Source organism: Geotrypetes seraphini, chromosome 18 (genome assembly GCF_902459505.1).
Source record: "Geotrypetes seraphini chromosome 18, aGeoSer1.1, whole genome shotgun sequence".
NCBI classification, from domain to species: domain Eukaryota; kingdom Metazoa; phylum Chordata; class Amphibia; order Gymnophiona; family Dermophiidae; genus Geotrypetes; species Geotrypetes seraphini.
In genome coordinates this window covers 28,074,629-28,094,951 of record NC_047101.1, presented here as the reverse complement: position 1 = coordinate 28,094,951, position 20,323 = coordinate 28,074,629, and the positions used below count along the sequence as shown (strand labels likewise).

The window sequence follows — 20,323 nt, the reverse complement described above, 5'->3', positions numbered from 1 at the left end:
ACAGGAGAGGTCATCATCCACGAATCACCGTTATGAACAGTCAAAAAGTGTATTGTTACTTTATGTCTTTTGAAGACCGCCCATACCTTGCATTTGCCGGTGCCTTCCTGCCCAGTCAACTTGCGGGACCATCAGTTCTCATTTTTTTCGCAGAAGCTGTTTTTTTTAGTTTCTCCAAGTGCGTACAACTTTTCTTTTTTTTTTTATAATTCTTTATTCATTTTCATATTTTACATGAAGTGTATAAAATATTGAGTTACAACTAATGAATACACAATATCACTTTTATATCTATTACATAATATTCTGAACAAATTTTTTTATCCCCTCTCCCACCCCCCACCCTTCAAGTACTTTCCAATCACCTTATACATATTGTATACCATATTATAACATGTTATGTAAAATTATTTTCACTACCCCCCTCCATGTGTGCCATAAAGAAGACAAGAAAAAGAAGAGAAGAAGATAAATCCTACTATTCATTCAGTACAATACTTTGTCAATGGCCCCCATATTTTTATAAATTTAGGATATGTCCCTCTTTGTATTGCTATTACTCTTTCCATTTTGAATATATGACAAATTGTATTCCACCAAAATGTATAATTAAGGTTACTATGATTCTTCCAGTTATTGGTTATATGCTGAATGGCAACCCTGAGTACCTGAATGACTAGTAAAAGCTTATTATTTTCTGATGAAATTTGACTTTTTTTTCTCATCATCATTCCAAATAACACTGTATCATATGATATTGCTACATGATTTTCCATCAATTTATTAATTTGTGGCCAAATTGCATTCCAAAAACTTTTAATGTAGGGACAATGATATAGTAAATGATCCAACGTCCCAGGATCCAGATTACAGTGCCAGCATTTATTGGACTTAGAACTATCTAATTTTTGCAAACGTGTAGGGGTCCAAAAAGCTCTATGTAATAAAAAGAACCAAGTTTGTCTCATAGATGCTGACACTGTACATCTCATTCTCCAAGACCAAATTAGTGGCCATTGAGATGCAGTAATTTGATGCTTAATCTCAATGCTCCAAATGTCTCTTAGACCATTTTTTGGTTTTTTATTCAAATATCCAGATATTAATTTATACCACAATGCGGCTTGATGCCCTAGGAAGTCTGCTTGGAAGCATAAGAACTCTAAACTATATTGATTATTCAATGTTTTCCATTCAGGGAACCCAACCTGAATGGCCTGCTTCAATTGCAACCATTTAAAACTTTGTTTTTTACTAAGACCAAATCTATGTTGCAATTGTGAAAATTCCAGCAGTTTACCTTCCGAAATAACATCATTCAGAGATCTAATGCCTGCAATAATTCATTCCTTCCAAAGGATTTGAGCTCCGCCAATTTTAATCTTGGAGTTTATCCATAAAGACTGATTAGTTGACTTGTTTATTGGGACAGGTGTTAATTTACTAATAAACCTCAACGTTTTCCAAGTATCCATTAATATCTTATTTTCTCTGTATCTTCTAGGCATGTTGATACTTGGAAGATGAACTAAATTTAGGGGAAACATAAGGCGCCATTCCAAATATAACCAATCCGGTGCATTATCTATCAGTTCTGGGAGGATCCAATACATACCCTGACGTAAAATATAGGCTTGATGGTACCTATAAAAATTTGGAAAATTTACCCCTCCCTCCTTAATTGATTTTTGCAAAGATACCAAAGCTATTCTATGTGTTTTACCAAGCCAAAGAAATTTCGTTAAAATGCTATTAAGCTTTTTATAAAAGGACCCCTGAAAATAAATAGGTATCATACTCATTTGGTAGCAAACTACAGGCAAGATCATCATTTTAATAGTTTGAACTCTCCCCCACCAAGAAAGATGTAACGGATTCCATTGCTCACATAACTCTGTAACTCTTTTCAATACAAATTTTTCATTTTCTTTTACTGTATCTTCAATTGTATTTTTAACTTGAATGCCAAGATATTTAAATCCTTCTTCTTTCCATATGAACGGAAAAGCATCAAATAATCCTTTTACACAATGAACATTTAAAGGTATAAGTTCAGACTTACTCCAATTAATTTTATAACCTGAAAATTTGCCAAACATATCAATTAATTCCAATAGACAAGATAAGGTAGACTCTGGATTCCTCAAATAAAGTAAAATATCATCCGCATAAGCCGAAATTTTATATTCCATATCAGAATATGGAATACCCTGTATCCCCCTTGCTTGCTGTATTGCTAACAATAAGGGTTCTAATACAACATCAAATAACAAAGGAGATAAAGGACAACCTTGTCTAACTCCCCTCTGCAATTGAAAACCATCAGATATCATATTATTAATATTTAATCTTGCAATCGGGAAGCTATACAATGTTTTTACCATTTGTATAAATCCAGAACCTATACCAAACCATTCTAAAGCCTGATACATAAAATTCCATTCTACCCTATCAAACGCTTTTTCTGCATCCAAGGAAACTGTAAAAGCCGGTTCATCCATTTTTTTAAATAAATTTAACATATGAAACAATAATCTATAGTTATTAGAGGAATGTCTTTTAGCAACGAAACCCGTCTGATGCGTATCTATAATATGTGGGTGAGCTTTGGCTAATCTCAAAGCCAAAATTTTCGCCAAAAGTTTATTATCCACATTTATTAAAGATATAGGCCTGTAGTCTGAAACCAAAGTAGGATCTTTATTTGGCTTAGGCAAAACAATTACTATTGATTCAGCCATAGTACCTTTAATATCACCTTTTATAAGTTGTGTCTGATATAAATTTAGTAAATATGGGGAAAGGACATTTTGAAATGTTTTATAAAATTCTACTGTATAACCATCACCACCTGGAGCGGATCCAACACTAAGAGATCTCAACGCTGTTTCGAATTCTTTTAATGATATAGGTTCATCTAAACTCTGTTTTATATGATCAGGAACCTTAGGTCCAATAATTAAATCTAAAAAATTTTTACCATCTTTTTGCCTCTCCAAATAAGGCTCGGAAGAATACAGGTCCTTATAAAATTTTAGAAATTGCTTTAAAATTATATCTGTTTGATTGGTTATTATACCATTATCATCTTTTATCCCATTAATGTTAGTTCTTCTTTTTTTTGCTTTAAGATAATTTGCCAATAATCTTCCCGCCTTATTAGAATTTCCATAATACATTGTCTGTTTGGAAAACAAGTCTCTTCTTATCATTTTTGAAGCTAATTCGTTATATTTACCTTTTGCTTTCAAAAGAGCTTGTAATACATCATGTTCCCATTTGCTTACCAATTTAGTTTCTAGTATTTTAATTTCTTTTTCTAACTCTATATACTGTTTTTTAATCTGTTTCCTAACAAAAGCCGAATATGATATAATATGACCTCTCATAGTCGCTTTAAAAGCATCCCATACATTTTCAATAGATGTATCTTCCACTAAATTAATTTGAAAGAAATCACTAATTTGTGTTTTAAAATTTTCCAAAAATTTTTCATCCACAAGCAATGCATTATCAAATCTCCAAAGAGGTCTTCTATTTTCTAATTGATCTAATTGTAAATCTATCCATACTCCCACATGATCCGAAATGATAATGGGATCAATGGAAGCCTTAATTACTTGCTGCACCTTATGTGATGAAATAAAAATATAATCTATTCTTGAAAATGATTTATGAACCTGTGAACAAAATGAAAATTCCTGATCATTAAAATGAAGAATACGCCATATATCCTTCAAATCACATGATTGAACCAAATTATCTAAACATAAAGATTTTATACTTTTACCTGGTTTTTTATCCATTAATAGATCCATTACAGCATTAAAATCTCCAGCCACCACTAAATTAGAAGCAGCCAGTGGTAACAACATACTCTGCAATTTTTTTAAGAATTCTGATTGATTCGAATTAGGGGCATATATATTGAACAATGTCAGGGCATTATTTCCCATACTTATATCAACATGTAGCCATCTTCCATGTTGGTCCGAATTTACTATCTTAAAATTGGCCATACACTTTTTATTTATAAGAACTGCTACTTCTGCTTTTTTACCCTCTGCTGGAGCAAAAAAACATTCTTTCACCCACTCACCCGTTAGTTTCTGTGATTCCTTTATATTAAGATGGGTCTCCTGCAGACAATAAACATCCGCGTTTTGCTTCTTTAAAAATGATAATACCTTTTTCCTTTTGATTACATGATTCAGGCCATTGACATTAATAGAAAATAACTTAAAAGACATAATATATTTTATACTCCTTATCATAATCTTCCTCTTCCCTTCTTCCATAACTAAGATCTAAAAAACTTCTCCCCATGGCACACATTCTTACCTCCAAATTACCCAATCCCTTATTAATCTTTTCCTTAATCATCCTAGTAATATCTTTAATACCCACCTTCTTCCCACCCCTCCCTCCCCAATATAATGACTGCTTAAGGACACACATTGGACAGTAATCCCAACTTCCCCCCTCCCCCCCAGGCAACCAATATTTATTAATAACCCCTTTATCCTTTATTGAGACAAACTCACTACCTCTCCACAATATATCTAATTATATCTCTCTTCTAATCATAAAACCTTTTTTTTTTTTTTTTCCATTTTAAAGTACAGTGGTGCCTCGCATAACGGACGCCTCGCACAGCGAACGCTGCGCACAACGAACTTTATGTCTTGATCCGTACAACGAACTTCGTTTCACACAACGAAGTCGCCCGAGCTGCATCCTTCCGCGCAGGCACTGCGCTTAACTGCCCTCTCTCCGCCTGGTTCCCTCTTGCCCCCCCGACTCCCCGACACGATCGGGGCAAAAAGGAGCCCAAGCCCTCTTGCCCCGCCGATTCCCCAACTCCCCACACAATATCGGGCCAGGAGGGAGCCCAAGTCCTCCTGGCCACGGCGACCCCCTAACCCCACCCTGCACTACATTACGGGCAGGAGGGATCCCAGGCCCTCCTGCCCTCGACGCAAACCCCCCCTCCCCCCAACGACCGCCCCCCCCCAAGAACCTCCGACCGCCCCCCCAGCCGACCCGCGACCCCCCTGGCCGACCCCCACGACACCCCCAACCCCCTTCCCCGTACCTTTCTGTAGTTGGCCGGACAGACGGGAGCCAAACCCGCCTGTCCGGCAGGCAGCCAACGACGGAATGAGGCCGGATTGGCCCATCCGTCCCAAAGCTCCGCCTACTGGTGGGGCCTAAGGCGCCTGGGCCAATCAGAATAGGCCCGGGAGCCTTAGGTCCCTCCTGGGGGCGGGGCCTGAGGCACATGGGCCCTACCCGACCATGTGCCTCAGGCCCTGCCCCCAGGAGGGACCTAAGGCTCCCGGGCCTATTCTGATTGGCCCAGGCGCCTTAGGCCCCACCAGTAGGCGGAGCTTTGGGACGGATGGGCCAATCCGGCCTCATTCCGTCGATGGCTGCCTGCCGGACAGGCGGGTTTGGCTCCCGTCTGTCCGGCCAACTACAGAAAGGTACGGGGAAGGGGGTTGGGGATGTCGTGGGGGTCGGCCAGGGGGGTCGCGGGTCGGCTGGGGGGGCGGTCGGAGGTTCTTGGGGGGGCGGTCGTTGGGGGGAGGGGGGGGTTGCGTCGAGGGCAGGAGGGCCTGGGATCCCTCCTGCCCGTAATGTAGTGCAGGGTGGGGTTAGGGGGTCGCCGTGGCCAGGAGGACTTGGGCTCCCTCCTGGCCCGATATTGTCGGGGAGTTGGGGAATCGGCGGGGCAAGAGGGCTTGGGCTCCCTTTTGCCCCGATCGTGTCGGGGAGTCGGGGGGGCAATTGGGCTTGAGCTCCCTTTTGCCCCGATCGTGTCGGGGAGTCGGGGGGGCAAGAGGGCTTGAGCTCCCTCTTGCCCCGATCGTGTCGGGGAGTCGGGGGGGCAAGAGGGCTTGAGCTCCCTCTTGCCCCGATCGTGTCGGGGAGTCGGGGGGGGCAAGAGGGCTTGAGCTCCCTCTTGCCCCGATCGTGTCGGGGGTGCCAGGGACCACACGGAGTCACCCACCGTACCACCCGATTCGGGTAAGCGCAGGTATCGGTGGGTGGCTTATTTGCGGGGGGGGTGCCTTATTTTACATTTTTTTCTAAAAAGGGGGGGCTGTCTTATTTGATGGCCCTGCCTTATCATCGGGGAAACACGGTAGAAAAAAAAAAAAAATGAACAGTTAAGTCCCAGTTTTTGCCGCTGAGACTCTGCCCTCTCACTGTAAAATTAGACTCTACTTAGTCTGTCTTTAAATTTAAAAAATGTGTGTTGTTTTAAAAAACAATTATGTTTTTAGATGTATCTAAATAAAAATAATAACCAAAAATTTATCTTTTTTTATGTCATCTTAGCATATTTTATGCTACAGAACGAATTATTTTTTTTAACATGTATTGTTATGGGAAAACGCGTTTCACATAACAAACTTTTCGCATAACAAACTTGCTCCTGGAACGAATTAAGTTCGTTGTGTGAGGCACATTTCTCTATCTATTATTTAACCTTTAGTCACATAACCATATTTATTTCCTAACATTCCATTAATGCATTTTTATCATTTCACCAATCTCTAATTCATTCCCCCAACATTTTATTTCATTCAAGAAAATTCTATCATAGTCATATATTTAATAAAAAGTATCATTTTCCTATATCTTATATTATCTAATCCATCTTCTCCTATCCTCCTTTAAATATCCATCTCTTCATATATTTCTGTTAAAAAAAAATAAATTTCAATTTTATAAGTTTTTATCCCCTATTTGTATTTAAACATTTGTATTTCATTTTCAAAATAATTTTCCCCCCCCCTTTTTATATTTCCTCTTCTCCAAATTAAATCCAATCTTTTTAAAACTATATTATCACAACATCAATCTTTACATTCCTTCAGCTACCAATAAATTCTTATGCATCTTTCTTTTATATTATTCATTTTCCTTTCCTTTACTTGCATTTAAATATCATATAACTTGTCCTTTCTATCATTAGTCCATTCTGCAATCTTTTCCTTATTGTCCTTTCATTCTTTACTTTCTCCTTTTCTGACTCATTAAATAAACTGAACTTTCATATTTATTTCTTATCTCCATCCATCCACTCTTATGTGTAAATATGTTTATTGAACAAGAATGGAACAGTAGCATACAGTGAATCAAAACTTTTTCCTCCATACCATCACAATACCCAATTCCCCCCATCCCCCCCTCCCACCCCACCCAGGCAGCAGCAACTAGAACCCATATAAGAAGGAAACAAAAATAAACAAAAAGCATCTCAAGCATCCCAGAGTTGTCTACGAACATAGGAAGTAAAGGTCAAACTAAAAGAATACCAACATTGACGAAAAAGTCTGCCTGTCTTGGCTGACATGTCCACAATGTCTCTACGCTCCAGCAACATTTGCTGCAGCATTAATGCTCTCCACTGTTGGATAGTCGGGGGTTGAGAAGAAAGCCACTGCAACAGAACACACTTCCTCCCCAGCAGAATTGTCCTCTTGATAAAGGCCGAACAGCCCGGCTTGGGCGGGTGGAAACGAATCTGTAGAGTAATGAGGAAACTCGGATGAAGTCTCCAGGAGCACCCCCATAACTGGGCCACAGCAGATACCAAGTGCACCCAAAAGGCAGACACCAATGGGCAGGTCCAAAACATATGTCCAAAAGATGCCATGGGTTGTTCACATTTACCACAGCCGTGCTCCGCACTAATCCCCATCACATGAGCTCTCTTGGGGGGATAGAAAGCCCGCAAGAGAAATTTATAATTGCGTTCCCACTCCATGGAAGATAAGCGGAGGGCATTCCCCAAGCAAAGTCCCCTTCGAATCATGTCGGCTGTGATAGGCACCTGCAAATCCATCGTCCATTTCCTGGCCAAGGTCGGAAAATCAATATCTCCCAAGCAGTCCAGAAGCAACCCATGATACAATTTCAAGGGTATCAGGTCCTGCGCTGTCAGTCCAAGAACTTCGTGTAGTTTAGTGAAGTTCTCCTCACACAGTACCGCCGGTGTCAAGTTCCGCAAATAATGCTGTAATTGTCTGTAGGCAAACCAATCAACTGTGGTAAAGTGGAACTGTGCGGTTAGGTCTGTGAAGGAGAGAGGAAGTCCCGTGCGTTGAATAGCCTGGGAGATGTACTGAAGTCCCACCGAAGTCCATCGGCGAAACGGTCCAGAATCCAAGCCAGGGGTAAAATCACCATTGCCAGCAATGGGCAAGTAAGACGTCACCCTGTGATTGATCTTCAACAGTCTGCATAGGGATTTCCAAGCCCTGCGCATGGCCGGCAGAAGTGGATGAGAGCTAAGCTGTGGCAAATCCGGCAAGTGGAGAGCATGTAATAAATAACTGAAATGGTAGGGTTGAAAGCAATAACATTCTATCTCCGGTAGAGAAAAATATTTAGTATCACAAAACCAATCATGGATATGTCTGAGCTGGCAAGCAAGGTTAAATCTGGAAACACTTAAGACCCAACCCCCCTTTCCTACGAGGTAACATCAACTTAAATAGAGAAATCCTAGCCCGCTTCCCCTGCCAGAGATATGCATTAAGGTGGGAATTGTGTTGAGATACATGAGCTGGGGAAAGCATGACGGGGAGCATCTGTAGTACATAAAGCCATTGAGGCAGGATCATCATGTTGTAGAGGGCAATACGGCCCGAAAGGGACAAGGGAAATCGCCTCCAGTTAGAAAGAGTAGACTCCGTGCGACGGAGCAGAGGCAAGATGTTCGCAGTGTACAGCCTATCCAGGTCCCGAGGTATAACCACCCCCAAGTAACGCAAGGAGGAAGAAGCCCATTGTAAAGGAAAGTCCCCTAACCAATCCTGACGTACTGCCTCTGAGGTTGGTAATACCAGAGATTTCTGCTTGTTAAGAGTCAAGCCAGAGTAAAGGTGAAATTCGTCAAGGATGTCTAACGCCCGAGATAGGGATTGATGAGGATCCCCCAGAGTGAGTAACAGGTCATCCGCGAATGCCAACACCCGTAGCTGGGCAGAACCCTCAGACAATCCTACAATCTCATCATCTCTCTGGAGAGTACGCAACAAAGAGTCCAAATACAACAAGAAAAGCAGCGGAGAGAGCGGACAACCCTGTCGCGTCCCCCTACCCACGATGAAACCATCGGAGCGTACCCCATTAACCATTATCGAGGCCGTGGGATCTGTGTAGAGCGGTCGGAGCAATGCCAAGTAACTGTCCGGCAGTCCAATATGCTGTAAAACTTGAAATAGATACTGCCACTGAACCTTGTCAAAGGCCTTTGCCGCGTCCAATCCAACTAGCAAACCCGGACATTGGGTATGTTGTGCCCGCGAGAATGCCATCAACACTCTCTGAACATTCAAAACCGAATGCCGCTCCCGGACAAAACCCACCTGCTCAGGCACTATGAGGGAAGGCAACAAAGGTGCTAACCTATCAGCCAGCACTCGAGCTAAAATTTTTACGTCAACGTTCAGGAGCGAAATCGGCCGGTATGATTCGATCTCGGTGGGCAGTTTAGATGGCTTTGGAATCAATGTGATGAGAGCGTCATTCGCATAGCAGGGAAATGCACCACAGTCACGAACTGCCGAATAATAATTCAGCAGGGGCTCCCCCAGGACCGATGATAAGATCTTATAGAACTCCGGAGAATAGCCATCCGGTCCCGGAGCCGTGCAAGTCTTCAACGTTTGTATTGCTCGCAACACTTCTTGTGTGTGTAAGGGCCTATCTAGTCGAGATTTCTGAGCTGGCGATAATTTAGGCATCCCCGCATCCTCTAAGTAATCACACACATCGGGGCCCATATAGGGACCCGGGGAAGCATAAAAGGCCTCAAAATAATTTTTAAAGCAATCTGCAATTGCCTCTGCCGAGGTCAATATGTTCCCCGAGTTATCTCGGATCATAGGAATATATCTAGAACCCGACCAGCTCTTAGTTACAGATGCGAGCAACTTCCCCGCCTTGTTACCGTGCTTATAAAATCGAAACTTTCTATAAAACAACAGTTTTTTTGTGCGTTCATGGATAAGGGTATTTAACTCAGCCAAGACCGTTTTATATATATCGTTAGCGGCCACCGACGGGGAAGTCAGCAGGTCACGTTTCAACTGCTGCGAATGACGCTCAAGTTGTACTATGCGCTGTGCAATACGTCTGGTCCTAGAGGCAACGTAAGCTATAATATCACCACGCAACACCGCTTTAGCAGCATCCCAAAATAGAATAGGTTGTTCTATGTGCTGCGCGTTGAAAGAGCAATAATCCTCCCATTTGTGCATTAGAAATTCCCGAAAATGAGGGTCTGCATGCAAGTACGCAGGAAATCTCCATCCCCGAGTTCACAGGGCCTCCCACTGCAACATCAAGCCAGATCATATGGTGATCTGACACCTCAAGGGGGCCAATGGCAGCCTCAGACTCGAGCAAACAGCGTCTCAGATAAAAGCGTATAATCAATCCTGGAGAAAGAACCGTGGGCCCTGGACTGGTGAGTGTAATCTCTCTCCGTGGGGTGAAGCAACCGCCAAGGATCCACCAGTCCCAGAGCTCGACAGAGATAAGGGATTCCCCTGGTCTGTCTCCCAGATGGCGTCCCTGAACCTCCAGAGCGATCCACGCCCGGGTCCATCACCTGATTCAAATCACCTACTACTATCAGGGGACAGTCCGAGTCTTTCAAACAAATATTAACCAGGTTTTGAAAAAAGGAATGTTGATATTTGTTAGGGCCATATCCCACCAAAAGTCGAAAGGGCCCCCCAGGTCCAACCACCCGCACCAAAAGATAACGACCCTGCGAGTCACGCCTCAGAACCTGGACTGTACACTGCAGGCCCCTCCTAAATAGAATCGCCACCCCCGCCCTTTTTCCAGGGGAAGAGGCGTAGTGCAGGTCTCCAACCCAACCCCGGCGCAATTTCTGGTGTTCTACATCTGTAAGTCTAGTCTCTTGCAGACAGGCTATGTCTGCCGAGTGATGTTTCAGTTGAGACAGAATTTTTGTGCGCTTGGCAGGGGAAGTGATGCCCGATACATTCCAGGAAAGTATACGCAACTTCCGGTCACCCATCAGGGGCCAACACCAGACTCACCACAGCTAGCAAAAAATTCAGTAAACGGAGTCCTAGGGCGCCCAGCCCCACCCCAAGACTCACACACACACGCCATGCATACAGTCACACCAATCTGAAAGAAAAATGACCCACGACAACCCTGAACAAGAAAAACAAAAGAAACTAATATCATAGTTGCTGCCACCCAGGACCCCCCCTCTCCCCAAATCCCCCCAACAGCCCCAATCTTCCCCCACATGTGGGAGCTAGGAGGTCACCAGAGATGCCCCGTCCAGGGCCGCCCCGCCCCGCTCCATCAGAATGTGTGCCCCTGAGGGCCCCAAAGAACACGGTCCCCCTTCTAATTAACCAAAACTAGCAAATGTCACAAACAAACCACATTGCATGATGAACATCAGTTCAGTCAGTCTGCTCCCAGATCTGGGTTACCAAGAAGCTTGATGAATGCAGCCGCTTCATCCGGTGAATGAAAGGATTTCCAGATCCCATTTCACTGGATCCTCAATATAGCTGGGTAGTTGAATTGAAATCTTTGCTTTAGCTCCGATAGCTGTGCACACAAGGGATAAAAAGGTTTTCTCCTCTCCTGCAGGGCCGTGGAGTAATCTTGGCTAATACGAATCGGTGAGCCATCATATTTCAAAGTGTCTTTCTTGGTTCTGTACTGTTGTAGTATCTCCACTTTGTGTCTGAAGTTCAGGAGCTTTAATATAACCACACGTGGTCTGGCTTCCAGTCCCGGGCGAGGGCCCAAACGATGCGCTCGTTCAATGCGCACAGGCCCCGCAGCAGCAGAAATCGGGAGCTCCTCTCGCAGCCACCCCTCCAGCAATTCCGGCAGCGAGCGATCCGAGAGCGTTTCCGGGACACCCATCAGGCGCAGGTTCGAGCGACGGGACCGGTTCTCCAGGTCGTCCAGCTTGTCAGCTTGGGCTCGAACCTGCGCCTGCAATGCAAGGAGGTCAGCACTCTGGGTGTTACCTGCGTCCTCCAGGGAGGAAACCCGCTGCTCCAGCTCTGTTGTACGAGCCGACGCTGTTTCCAGCAGCGTTTCAATGTTGGTTATCTGTGCCGTCAACACCTCCAATTTCGGCCCCAAGACCTGGGCAAGGGCCTCCTTTATGTCGCCCAACGCAGCTTCTGTGAGGTTCGATACCGCCGCCGCGGGGCTCGCCGCCATTTTAGCGTCACCAGGCCGCACCCGATCTCTGTCTTTGCGCGCCGATTTTGCCTGCATTAGATCCCGGGAGCGTGTCAAGTACTTTTCCATACACCAGCGCTTGCCTAATCTGTGGCGTGCACACAACAAGGGGGGTTCAAATGTCCGTTTTCGGCGAAAAGTCGGCAGGGCAGCCCCGGAGCGAGCGAGGAGACGTCCTCACGCGCTCATGACACCACGTGACCTCCCCATCCATCCACTCTTAAAGACTTTTGACTGCCAATTGTCATTCTTTTTTTTTTTTTTTTTATAATATCCTTTTAGTCTATCAGTCCTGCTTTCTTCTTCTTCTTCACATCTATTTATTTTCCTATTCAGTCTTCACTTTTCCTTTTGTGTTAATTTGTCCAGTCCTTTAATCCTTCTTGTTCATTCTTTACTCCAACCATCCATCTTTCAGTCTCCTAAAAGTTAAGTCTAATAACTTCACTTTAATGTCTTTCCAGTCTATCCTTCTTTCTACTTTCTTCTTTACATTCTTTATTTTCTTTTTCACTTGTCCATTTTTATTTCCTGATCTTTGTTGCATATTCTTCTTTTTCCAACAAACAAAAGTCCCATAGTTCTTTATATTTAATTTTTTGTTCAATATCCACCAATCCAGTCTTAGTATTTATCCCTTCGTTTCAACACCCATTGTGCTAAAATGACATAGGTTCTGATTTTGAAAGAAAGGTCTTTAGTTTTTCCGGGTCAACAAAATACAAAGATTTATCCCCACAAGATACCCTCATTTTTGCTGGGTAATATAACCCATACTTATATCCTTTTCCTTTAATTGAGATCTCAGATCAAGGAATTTCTTCCTAATATTTGCTGTATTTTTAGCAAAGTCTGGTAAAAACCACATTTTGGATCCTTTATAGTTTAAGTTTTTATCTTTTTTGGCAGCATTTAAAATTTCTATTGCTTGCTGGTATCTTAACATCTTGAATATTAATGGTCTTGGTCTCCCTTGATTTTCCAAACTCTTTATTGGAATCCTGTGTGCCCGTTCTATTTCCAAAGGCTGTTTGAAATCCAACTGCAATAATCTAGGAATTAAATTTTCTAAAAACTGTATTGCATTTTTCCCTTCCAAATTTTCCTGTATTCCAAAAAGTTTTATATTCTTTCTTCTTCCACGGTTTTCGTAATCTTCCAGCTGACTTTTCAATTGAATTATTTCCAAACTGTCATTTTTGCATCTTTTTCCTTCACATTCTAAGCTCTCCATTTTAACTTCTAACTCTGTTGTTCTTTTATTAGCTACTTCCATTTGTCTGTGTATATTCAGGATTTCTTCCTTCAGTTCTGCCATATTACTCACAGTCTCTGTCAGCATTTGTTTGATTTGCCTCAGTTCCCCCATAACTTCAGCTTTGCTTAACTCCTCTGATACATCAGCAGGAAGCGGAACCTTACTCGGGGTAATTTGATCCTGCTTCTGCCTTTTCACAGCCCCTCCGGTTTCACTTTTACTCTGTCGGGTGCTCGCCATGCTCCCGCTGTCCTCTCCGATGTTTTCAGCCGAAAACAGTTTAAAAGGAAATCTTTATTTATTCAACGGTTGCCCAGGTAAGAGGAGCGCTGCGATCACACGACCATTTTGTGTGTGCGCTAAGCCACGCCCCCCTCTGCGTACAACTTTTCTACCTATTTGTGCCTTCCCGTTTCTTTTTTTTTCATAATTTGTCTGTTTTTTAATTTTTTATTTGTTCCAGTGTAAAATTTTAAAATTTTGACTGATTTTATATTTATGGGCCTTCAGGCTCTCCTCAAGCCTGTTTTCAGGCCAGCAGTGTCAAGTTTTTTCGGGTTACCATTTATTCAACTTCCCTGGATCATAGAGTCATTCGATTTTGAATTGGCAGTCTCTCCCTTCAGTGATCAAGCTTTCAAGCAGTTTCAAATGGTGCACCTGGTGCCAAAGGACTATTTGGCTACAGACCTGGTGGTCTGGCAGGCTTTTGGGGCAGGAGCGATCTTCCTACGCTCCTGCCCCATGTAGATCGCCAATAGGAAATGGCTGCCGTGAGCTTCCACTGTAGTCTTGAGAGACTACAGGTAAGGCCGGGATGCCAGGGGGAAGGTGGGAGGGAGGCGGGGGTGGGTCAGAGCCCGACGAGAAGATATTCGTGGTTTTTCTCCATTCGTGGTCCGGCTCTGCCCCTATCCCCCGTGAATACCGAGGGAGAAGTGTAATGTTTTATAGCAATAATCAAGCATCCAAGAGCTAATCCCACTCTAATCTTGCCGAAAATATGCCTCTAACGCCCCCTTAATATTTAGATGCACTGGAAACAAAACAACCAAAAAAACATCTAGAGAATCAGTTTTGAAAATAGCCACTTTAACATTTTTACTAGTAAGATGTCCAGTTGCCAGTTTATGCCATCTTTTGGACGTCTATCCTTTTTGAAAATGAACCCCATAGTGACTAAAGTTTGACTTTTGCAGCAGTAGAAAGGTTTTTGCCAGGCTTACAAATTCAGAAAGGGGTGAGTAGATGAAGGGGAACTTGGGAAAGAGGAGACTGAAGATTTTTTTTTATGCTTTTTGTAACTTGTCTAAGATGGGGGTGTTTTTATTTTTGGTCATAGAATCCCACAATAAATGGCTATACTAGAAACTGGAATAAATGTTATATCATATCAAAAAAAGGAATTATTCCAGTCTTGTAATAATCTCCAAATTCATAAGGAGAAATGAGATATTTTTGGTCAGGCATATCAAGTTGTGATACAGAAAAATTTTCACATAAAAAAATCTGTTTTTTGACATCCTTCTGCAGAAAAAATTAAAATCTGCTTTTTATGCATGAACATGGCACCTAAGGCTTCTGAAATTCAAGAAATTTGAGATTCTTTGGAAATTTATTGCAGTTCAGAAAATTACTGAAAACTCATCTTTTTGCACAAGCTTTTTTTTTCTTGACATGAGATTAGACTAATTGCAGGTGATGTATCTTGACAATTTCATCGTGATCATGATGAATAGTATTCTTCTTTGCCTTCTATTTTTATTTGTTCAGTTTTTTATTGTTTAAGATTATTGTGGAAATGTGATGTATTCCATACTGCGTATGTGAGCCACTTTGATTTAAAGTAGATTATAAATGTTTTAAATAAATACATTTCTTATTCTTTACAGTGTATAGAACATCAGGACTGGTACGCTGGTGAGATGAACAGACCAGAAGCAGAAGATGCTCTCATGATGGTAAACCAGGTATCACACAAGCAAAATACATGTATACTGAAAGCAGCACTAAGACAGCCTCTAAGTATTCAGATATGCTAATTAAAAATGTAGAAAACTAATTCAATAACCAAAAAAACCCAAATGTGAAGAGTAAATACAAGGGTCATTTCATAAATAATGCCCACTATTTTTTAAAATTGACATGTTTTATTTTATGTGACACAAACAGCACCATTACTTACCTGTAACAGGTGTTATTCAAGGACAGCAGGCAGATGTCCTCACAAATAGATCATCCACAGAGCCTGGGACTAATAGTACAAAAGTGTACTGTCACTTTAATTTCTTTAGAAGTCTTGAGACTGCCCATACCACGCATTCGTGAGTGCCTTCCAACCCAACATCAGCTCATGGGACCATCAGTTCACTAAACAAGCTAAAAAACCAATTAAGGGATGTGGGACAGTTATAAGAATATCTGCCTGCTCTCCCTGGATAACACTTGTTGCAGGTAAGTAACTGTGCTTTATCCCAGTACAAGCAGGCAGCATATTCTCACAAGGAATGGAATGGAGGGAAGTTGTCGACTAAAGCGAGAATAAATTTTATAGAATGGCTTAGATGAATTGACTATCCCATCTGAAATTAATCTCATACATCCACTGGCTTAGGTGTCCAAATAAAGTGGATAATAAGCCCAATTAATGACTTTAACAATAATTAATTGGAACTTAGATGTCCGAATGCTGGACACAATTCTACAAATAGACATCCACAATTTTGTGGACGCCCATCGGAAAAAGCTGCACCTAAAAAGTAGGTGTGGGTGTGGTATAGGCATGGTGTGGGAGAGGCTTCAATGTGGATGTCTCTAGAATTAGCATATTTCTGAGCACCGGAGTGCGTCTAGTTAACACCTACATTGTAGGCGATTGAAAAGCAAGTCTACTTTTGAGCAGAAGGGTGTATGTGGAATGATGATAATGAATAAATAATGATGCTTTGGATATTAATGTTTTCAATGATAGCAATATTATCTTATATGTTATCCTGTGCATAATAGGGAGCAAAAGAGCATTTTCTAAGAGTGGCTTTACATGATCAAATTTTTTTGCATTTGCGATTAGTTTTATGGCTGCGTTTTGTATTATTTGTAGCTGTCGTATTTCTTTTTGAGTGATACTGCTTCATTTTTTACCCCAAGGATCCTTCTTCCTGCCATCTTTACAGTATAATAAAGTTAATATAATAAACCATCTAAGCTCCTCATCTATGAGCAACAAATGAAAAGCAATGAGCACAAATGTTTGCAGTTTAAGTAACATAGTTCAGGATTTTTGTTGCTAACATGGACACTTGATTCAATGATTCCCATAAGTAGGAAACAACCATACCAAGCTATGATCTTTTTAGAAACGATAGAGAGGGCTAAAGAAGTAGAGGAATAAAGATAGTTACTCACCTGTAGAGGGTGTGTTCCAAGGACAGCAGACACATATTTTCACATATGGGGTGATGTAGTCCAAACTGTATTGTCACTTTGAAACTTTAGCACTATCCATACAATATACATGTATGTGTGCTTTCCAGCCTGACATCAGCTCACAGGACCTTCAGTTTTGTCCAAAAGCTAAGAAGTCAGCTAGGAGAGATGGGTGGATTGTGAGAATATCTGCCTGCTGTCCTCAGAGAACACCTGCTACAGGTGAGTAACTATGCTTTCTCCGAGGACAAGCAGGCAGTATATTCTCACATATGGGATTTCCAAGCTGCCAGACTCATGCCTCCAGGAAGAGAGTTAAATATAACTGTCCTGAGGCTGGTGAAATCCCCGAGGATGCCTTGTTGGGGAGACTGGACGGATCAGACAGGTTTTTATATACTGTCATTTACTCTGCTAGTATATTACTATATTGCAGTTCATCCCTATGTCAGACTCTACTGGAGACAACTAAGGATTTATAATTATCCCAGGACAAGCAGGCAGCATATTCTTGACTGATGGGTGACGGCACAGACGGAGCCCCGGTACGGACAATTTTAGAGTGATTGCACTCTAAGAACTTGGAAAGTTCTGGTAGGCCGCACCGCGCACGCGCGAGTGCCTTCCCGCCCGACAGAGGCGCGCGGTCCCCAGTTTCTTAGTTTCTTAGTTTCCGCGGAGCTAAGAAGACGTGTTTCTCTCAACGGCCGTTGTGAGAAAATCTTTTTGATTCTTCCCGCTCGCGTAAACTCTTGAAGGAAATATTGTTTCCTTCCTTTTTTATTTCTTTTCTTTTCTTTAAAAAAAAAAAAAAAAACAACATTTGTTTTTTTCTTCTTTTTTCGGATTCGCCCCGGCGGGGTCTTTTGCCACCATCGAAGCCTCGGCCTTTGATTTGGCTGAAGCCGTTTTTACATTCATGGGTTTAAGAAGTGCCAGCGGTGTGCACGACCAATTTCACTCACTGACCCACATAATTGGTGTCTACAGTGTCTTGGTCCCGACCATCGAGCGTCTACCTGCACCCGCTGTGCGATTTTAAAAAAGCGAACTCTGAAAAATCGTCAAATCCAGCAGAGATTGCTTTTTGGTGCCGAAATGTCTGACTCTACGACACCGACATCGGCTCCGGCGCAGTCGGCACCCACCTCATCGACGCCACGCGATACCGCGTCGGCGTCGACTCCTTCAGGTAAGCCGGCTAAGAAGCCTTCCCCGTTGGAGCGTCCTCCGGTCTCGGTGGCAGCGAGCCCAATCCTGCCAACTTCGAGGCGCCCACGGAAGCGCTCCGCCCCAATAGAGGTGAGCCCCTCGACATCGGGTTCCTCATCCTCGGGGCTTAGAGCAGCACCGCAGGTACCGCAGAAGAAAAAGGCGGTACCGGTGCCTTCACTCGAAGAGCGTATAGCTGCTGTTCTGCAAGTGCAGCTTAAAGAACAGTTGCAACACCTTCTTCCTTCACTCTTGGCACCGAGCCTTCCGGTCCCGGTCCGGTCTGAGCCACCGGCACCGACAGTGGAACGCCCTATTTTATCGGCTTCCATTTTGTCGGTACCAGTACAATCTGCTTCCTCGGTCTCCATGCCGGTTCTTGCACCGGAGCCGAGAGCTCACCATCAGGCTGTACAGACTTCGGCTCCGGTGCATCCAGTGACATCTCCCGGTACCGAGTCGATCAGGTCAGGGAAATCGCTTCGCAAATCTCGTCACCTAGAACCCTCCACACCAGAATCTCGGGACCGGAGTTTTCAAGTTCGAGATCCTGATTTGTGGGGTGATTCAGAGGATCCTCTTCTTTCTGAAGGGGAATGCTCTTCTGGTGACGAGGACCCTTTTGCTTTGGGACCTTCCTCTAGACCAGATGTGTCCTCTTTTTCTTCCTTTTTGAAGGAGATGTGTGATTCTCTCTCCATCCCCTTGGAGGCTGAGTCAAAGAAATCCAAAGCTTTTCTAGATGCACTGGATTTTGACCAGCCTCCAAAGGAATACCTTAAGTTACCTCTCCATGACATCTTGAGAGAGACCTTTTATAAAAATTTAGAATCTCCTTTAACTGTACCTGGAGCTCCCCGCAAGTTGGACTCTTTGTATAAAGTCATTCCCATTCCTGGGTTTGACAAACCCCAACTACCTCATGAGTCCCTTTTAGTTGAGTCCACACTCAAAAAGTCTAAGGGGGCTAGTGTGTATGCTTCAGTTCCTCCTGGCAGAGAGGGTAAATCCATGGACAAATTTGGAAAAAGGCTGTACCAGAATGCGATGTTGGCCAACCGGTCAGGAAATTACGCATTTCATTTCTCATTTTACCTAAAACAGCTTATACAAAATCTGACTGTTTTCGAGAAATATCTCCCCGACCGGAAAAAATCTGCTTTTCACCAAAATTGTTCCTCCCTTTTGCAGCTTCGTAAGTTCATGGTCAGATCAATTTATGACACTTTTGAACTGACCTCCAGAGCCACAGTTATGTCAGTAGCCATGCGATGGCTGGCCTGGCTTCGAGTTTCCGAACTCGATGTCAATCATCAGGACCGGCTAGCCAACGCACCTTGTTTGGGGGATGAGCTGTTTGGAGATTCCATGGATTCCACTACTCAAAAGCTCTCGGCTCATGAAACTCGGTGGGACACTCTTCTTAAAACTAAGAAAGCAACTCCACCTACCAGGCCTTTTCGTCAACACTAGGCCTACCAACGACGATTTGTGGCCCGTCCTCTGCCACAGACTACACAACAGCCTAGACGTCAGAGACAACAAAGACCAGCTGCTAGGCAAGCTCAGCAACAGCAGCAGGTGAAACCTCCTCCTTCACAAAAACCTACTCAACCCTTTTGACTTGGTTCTCCAGAACATAGCCAGTCTCGTTCCTTCTATCCAACTTCCACAGCCCATAGGAGGACGCCTTATACATTTCATAAGCCGTTGGGAAATCATCACCTCGGACCTGTGGGTCCTCAACATCATCCGCCACGGCTACTCTCTCAACTTTCAGACACCTCCTGCCCAAAGTCTGCCAAGAGAGTCTGCTTTCAACACTCCTCGATCTTCCCTCCTTCTTCAAGAGGTTCAATCCCTCCTCCTTCTGAACGCTATAGAGGAAGTTCCTCTAGATCAGAGAGGGCAGGGATTTTACTCCCGTTATTTTCTAGTCCCCAAAAAGACAGGAGATCTAAGACCCATTCTAGATCTTCGCGATCTAAACAAATGCTTGGTCAAGGAGAAATTCAAAATGCTTTCTCTGGCCACTATTTACCCTCTTCTCAATCAAGGCGACTGGCTATGTTCCCTCGATCTCAAAGAAGCATACACTCATATACCGGTCAATCTGGCCTCCAGACAGTACCTACGCTTCATGATCAATCG

At 43.1% G+C, this 20,323-nt stretch overlaps 1 protein-coding gene across 2 annotated transcripts in view; it reads left to right on the top strand.

Moving 5' to 3' along the window:
- LCP2 (lymphocyte cytosolic protein 2) overlaps positions 1-20,323 on the top strand; it is a 200,844-nt gene that overhangs the window by 162,784 nt on the left and 17,737 nt on the right. For both annotated transcript variants that reach the window (XM_033927610.1, XM_033927609.1), the window contains one exon: positions 15,427-15,504. In XM_033927610.1, coding sequence (XP_033783501.1) covers positions 15,427-15,504 — 78 coding nt within the window. The remainder of the gene's footprint in view (positions 1-15,426; positions 15,505-20,323) is intronic.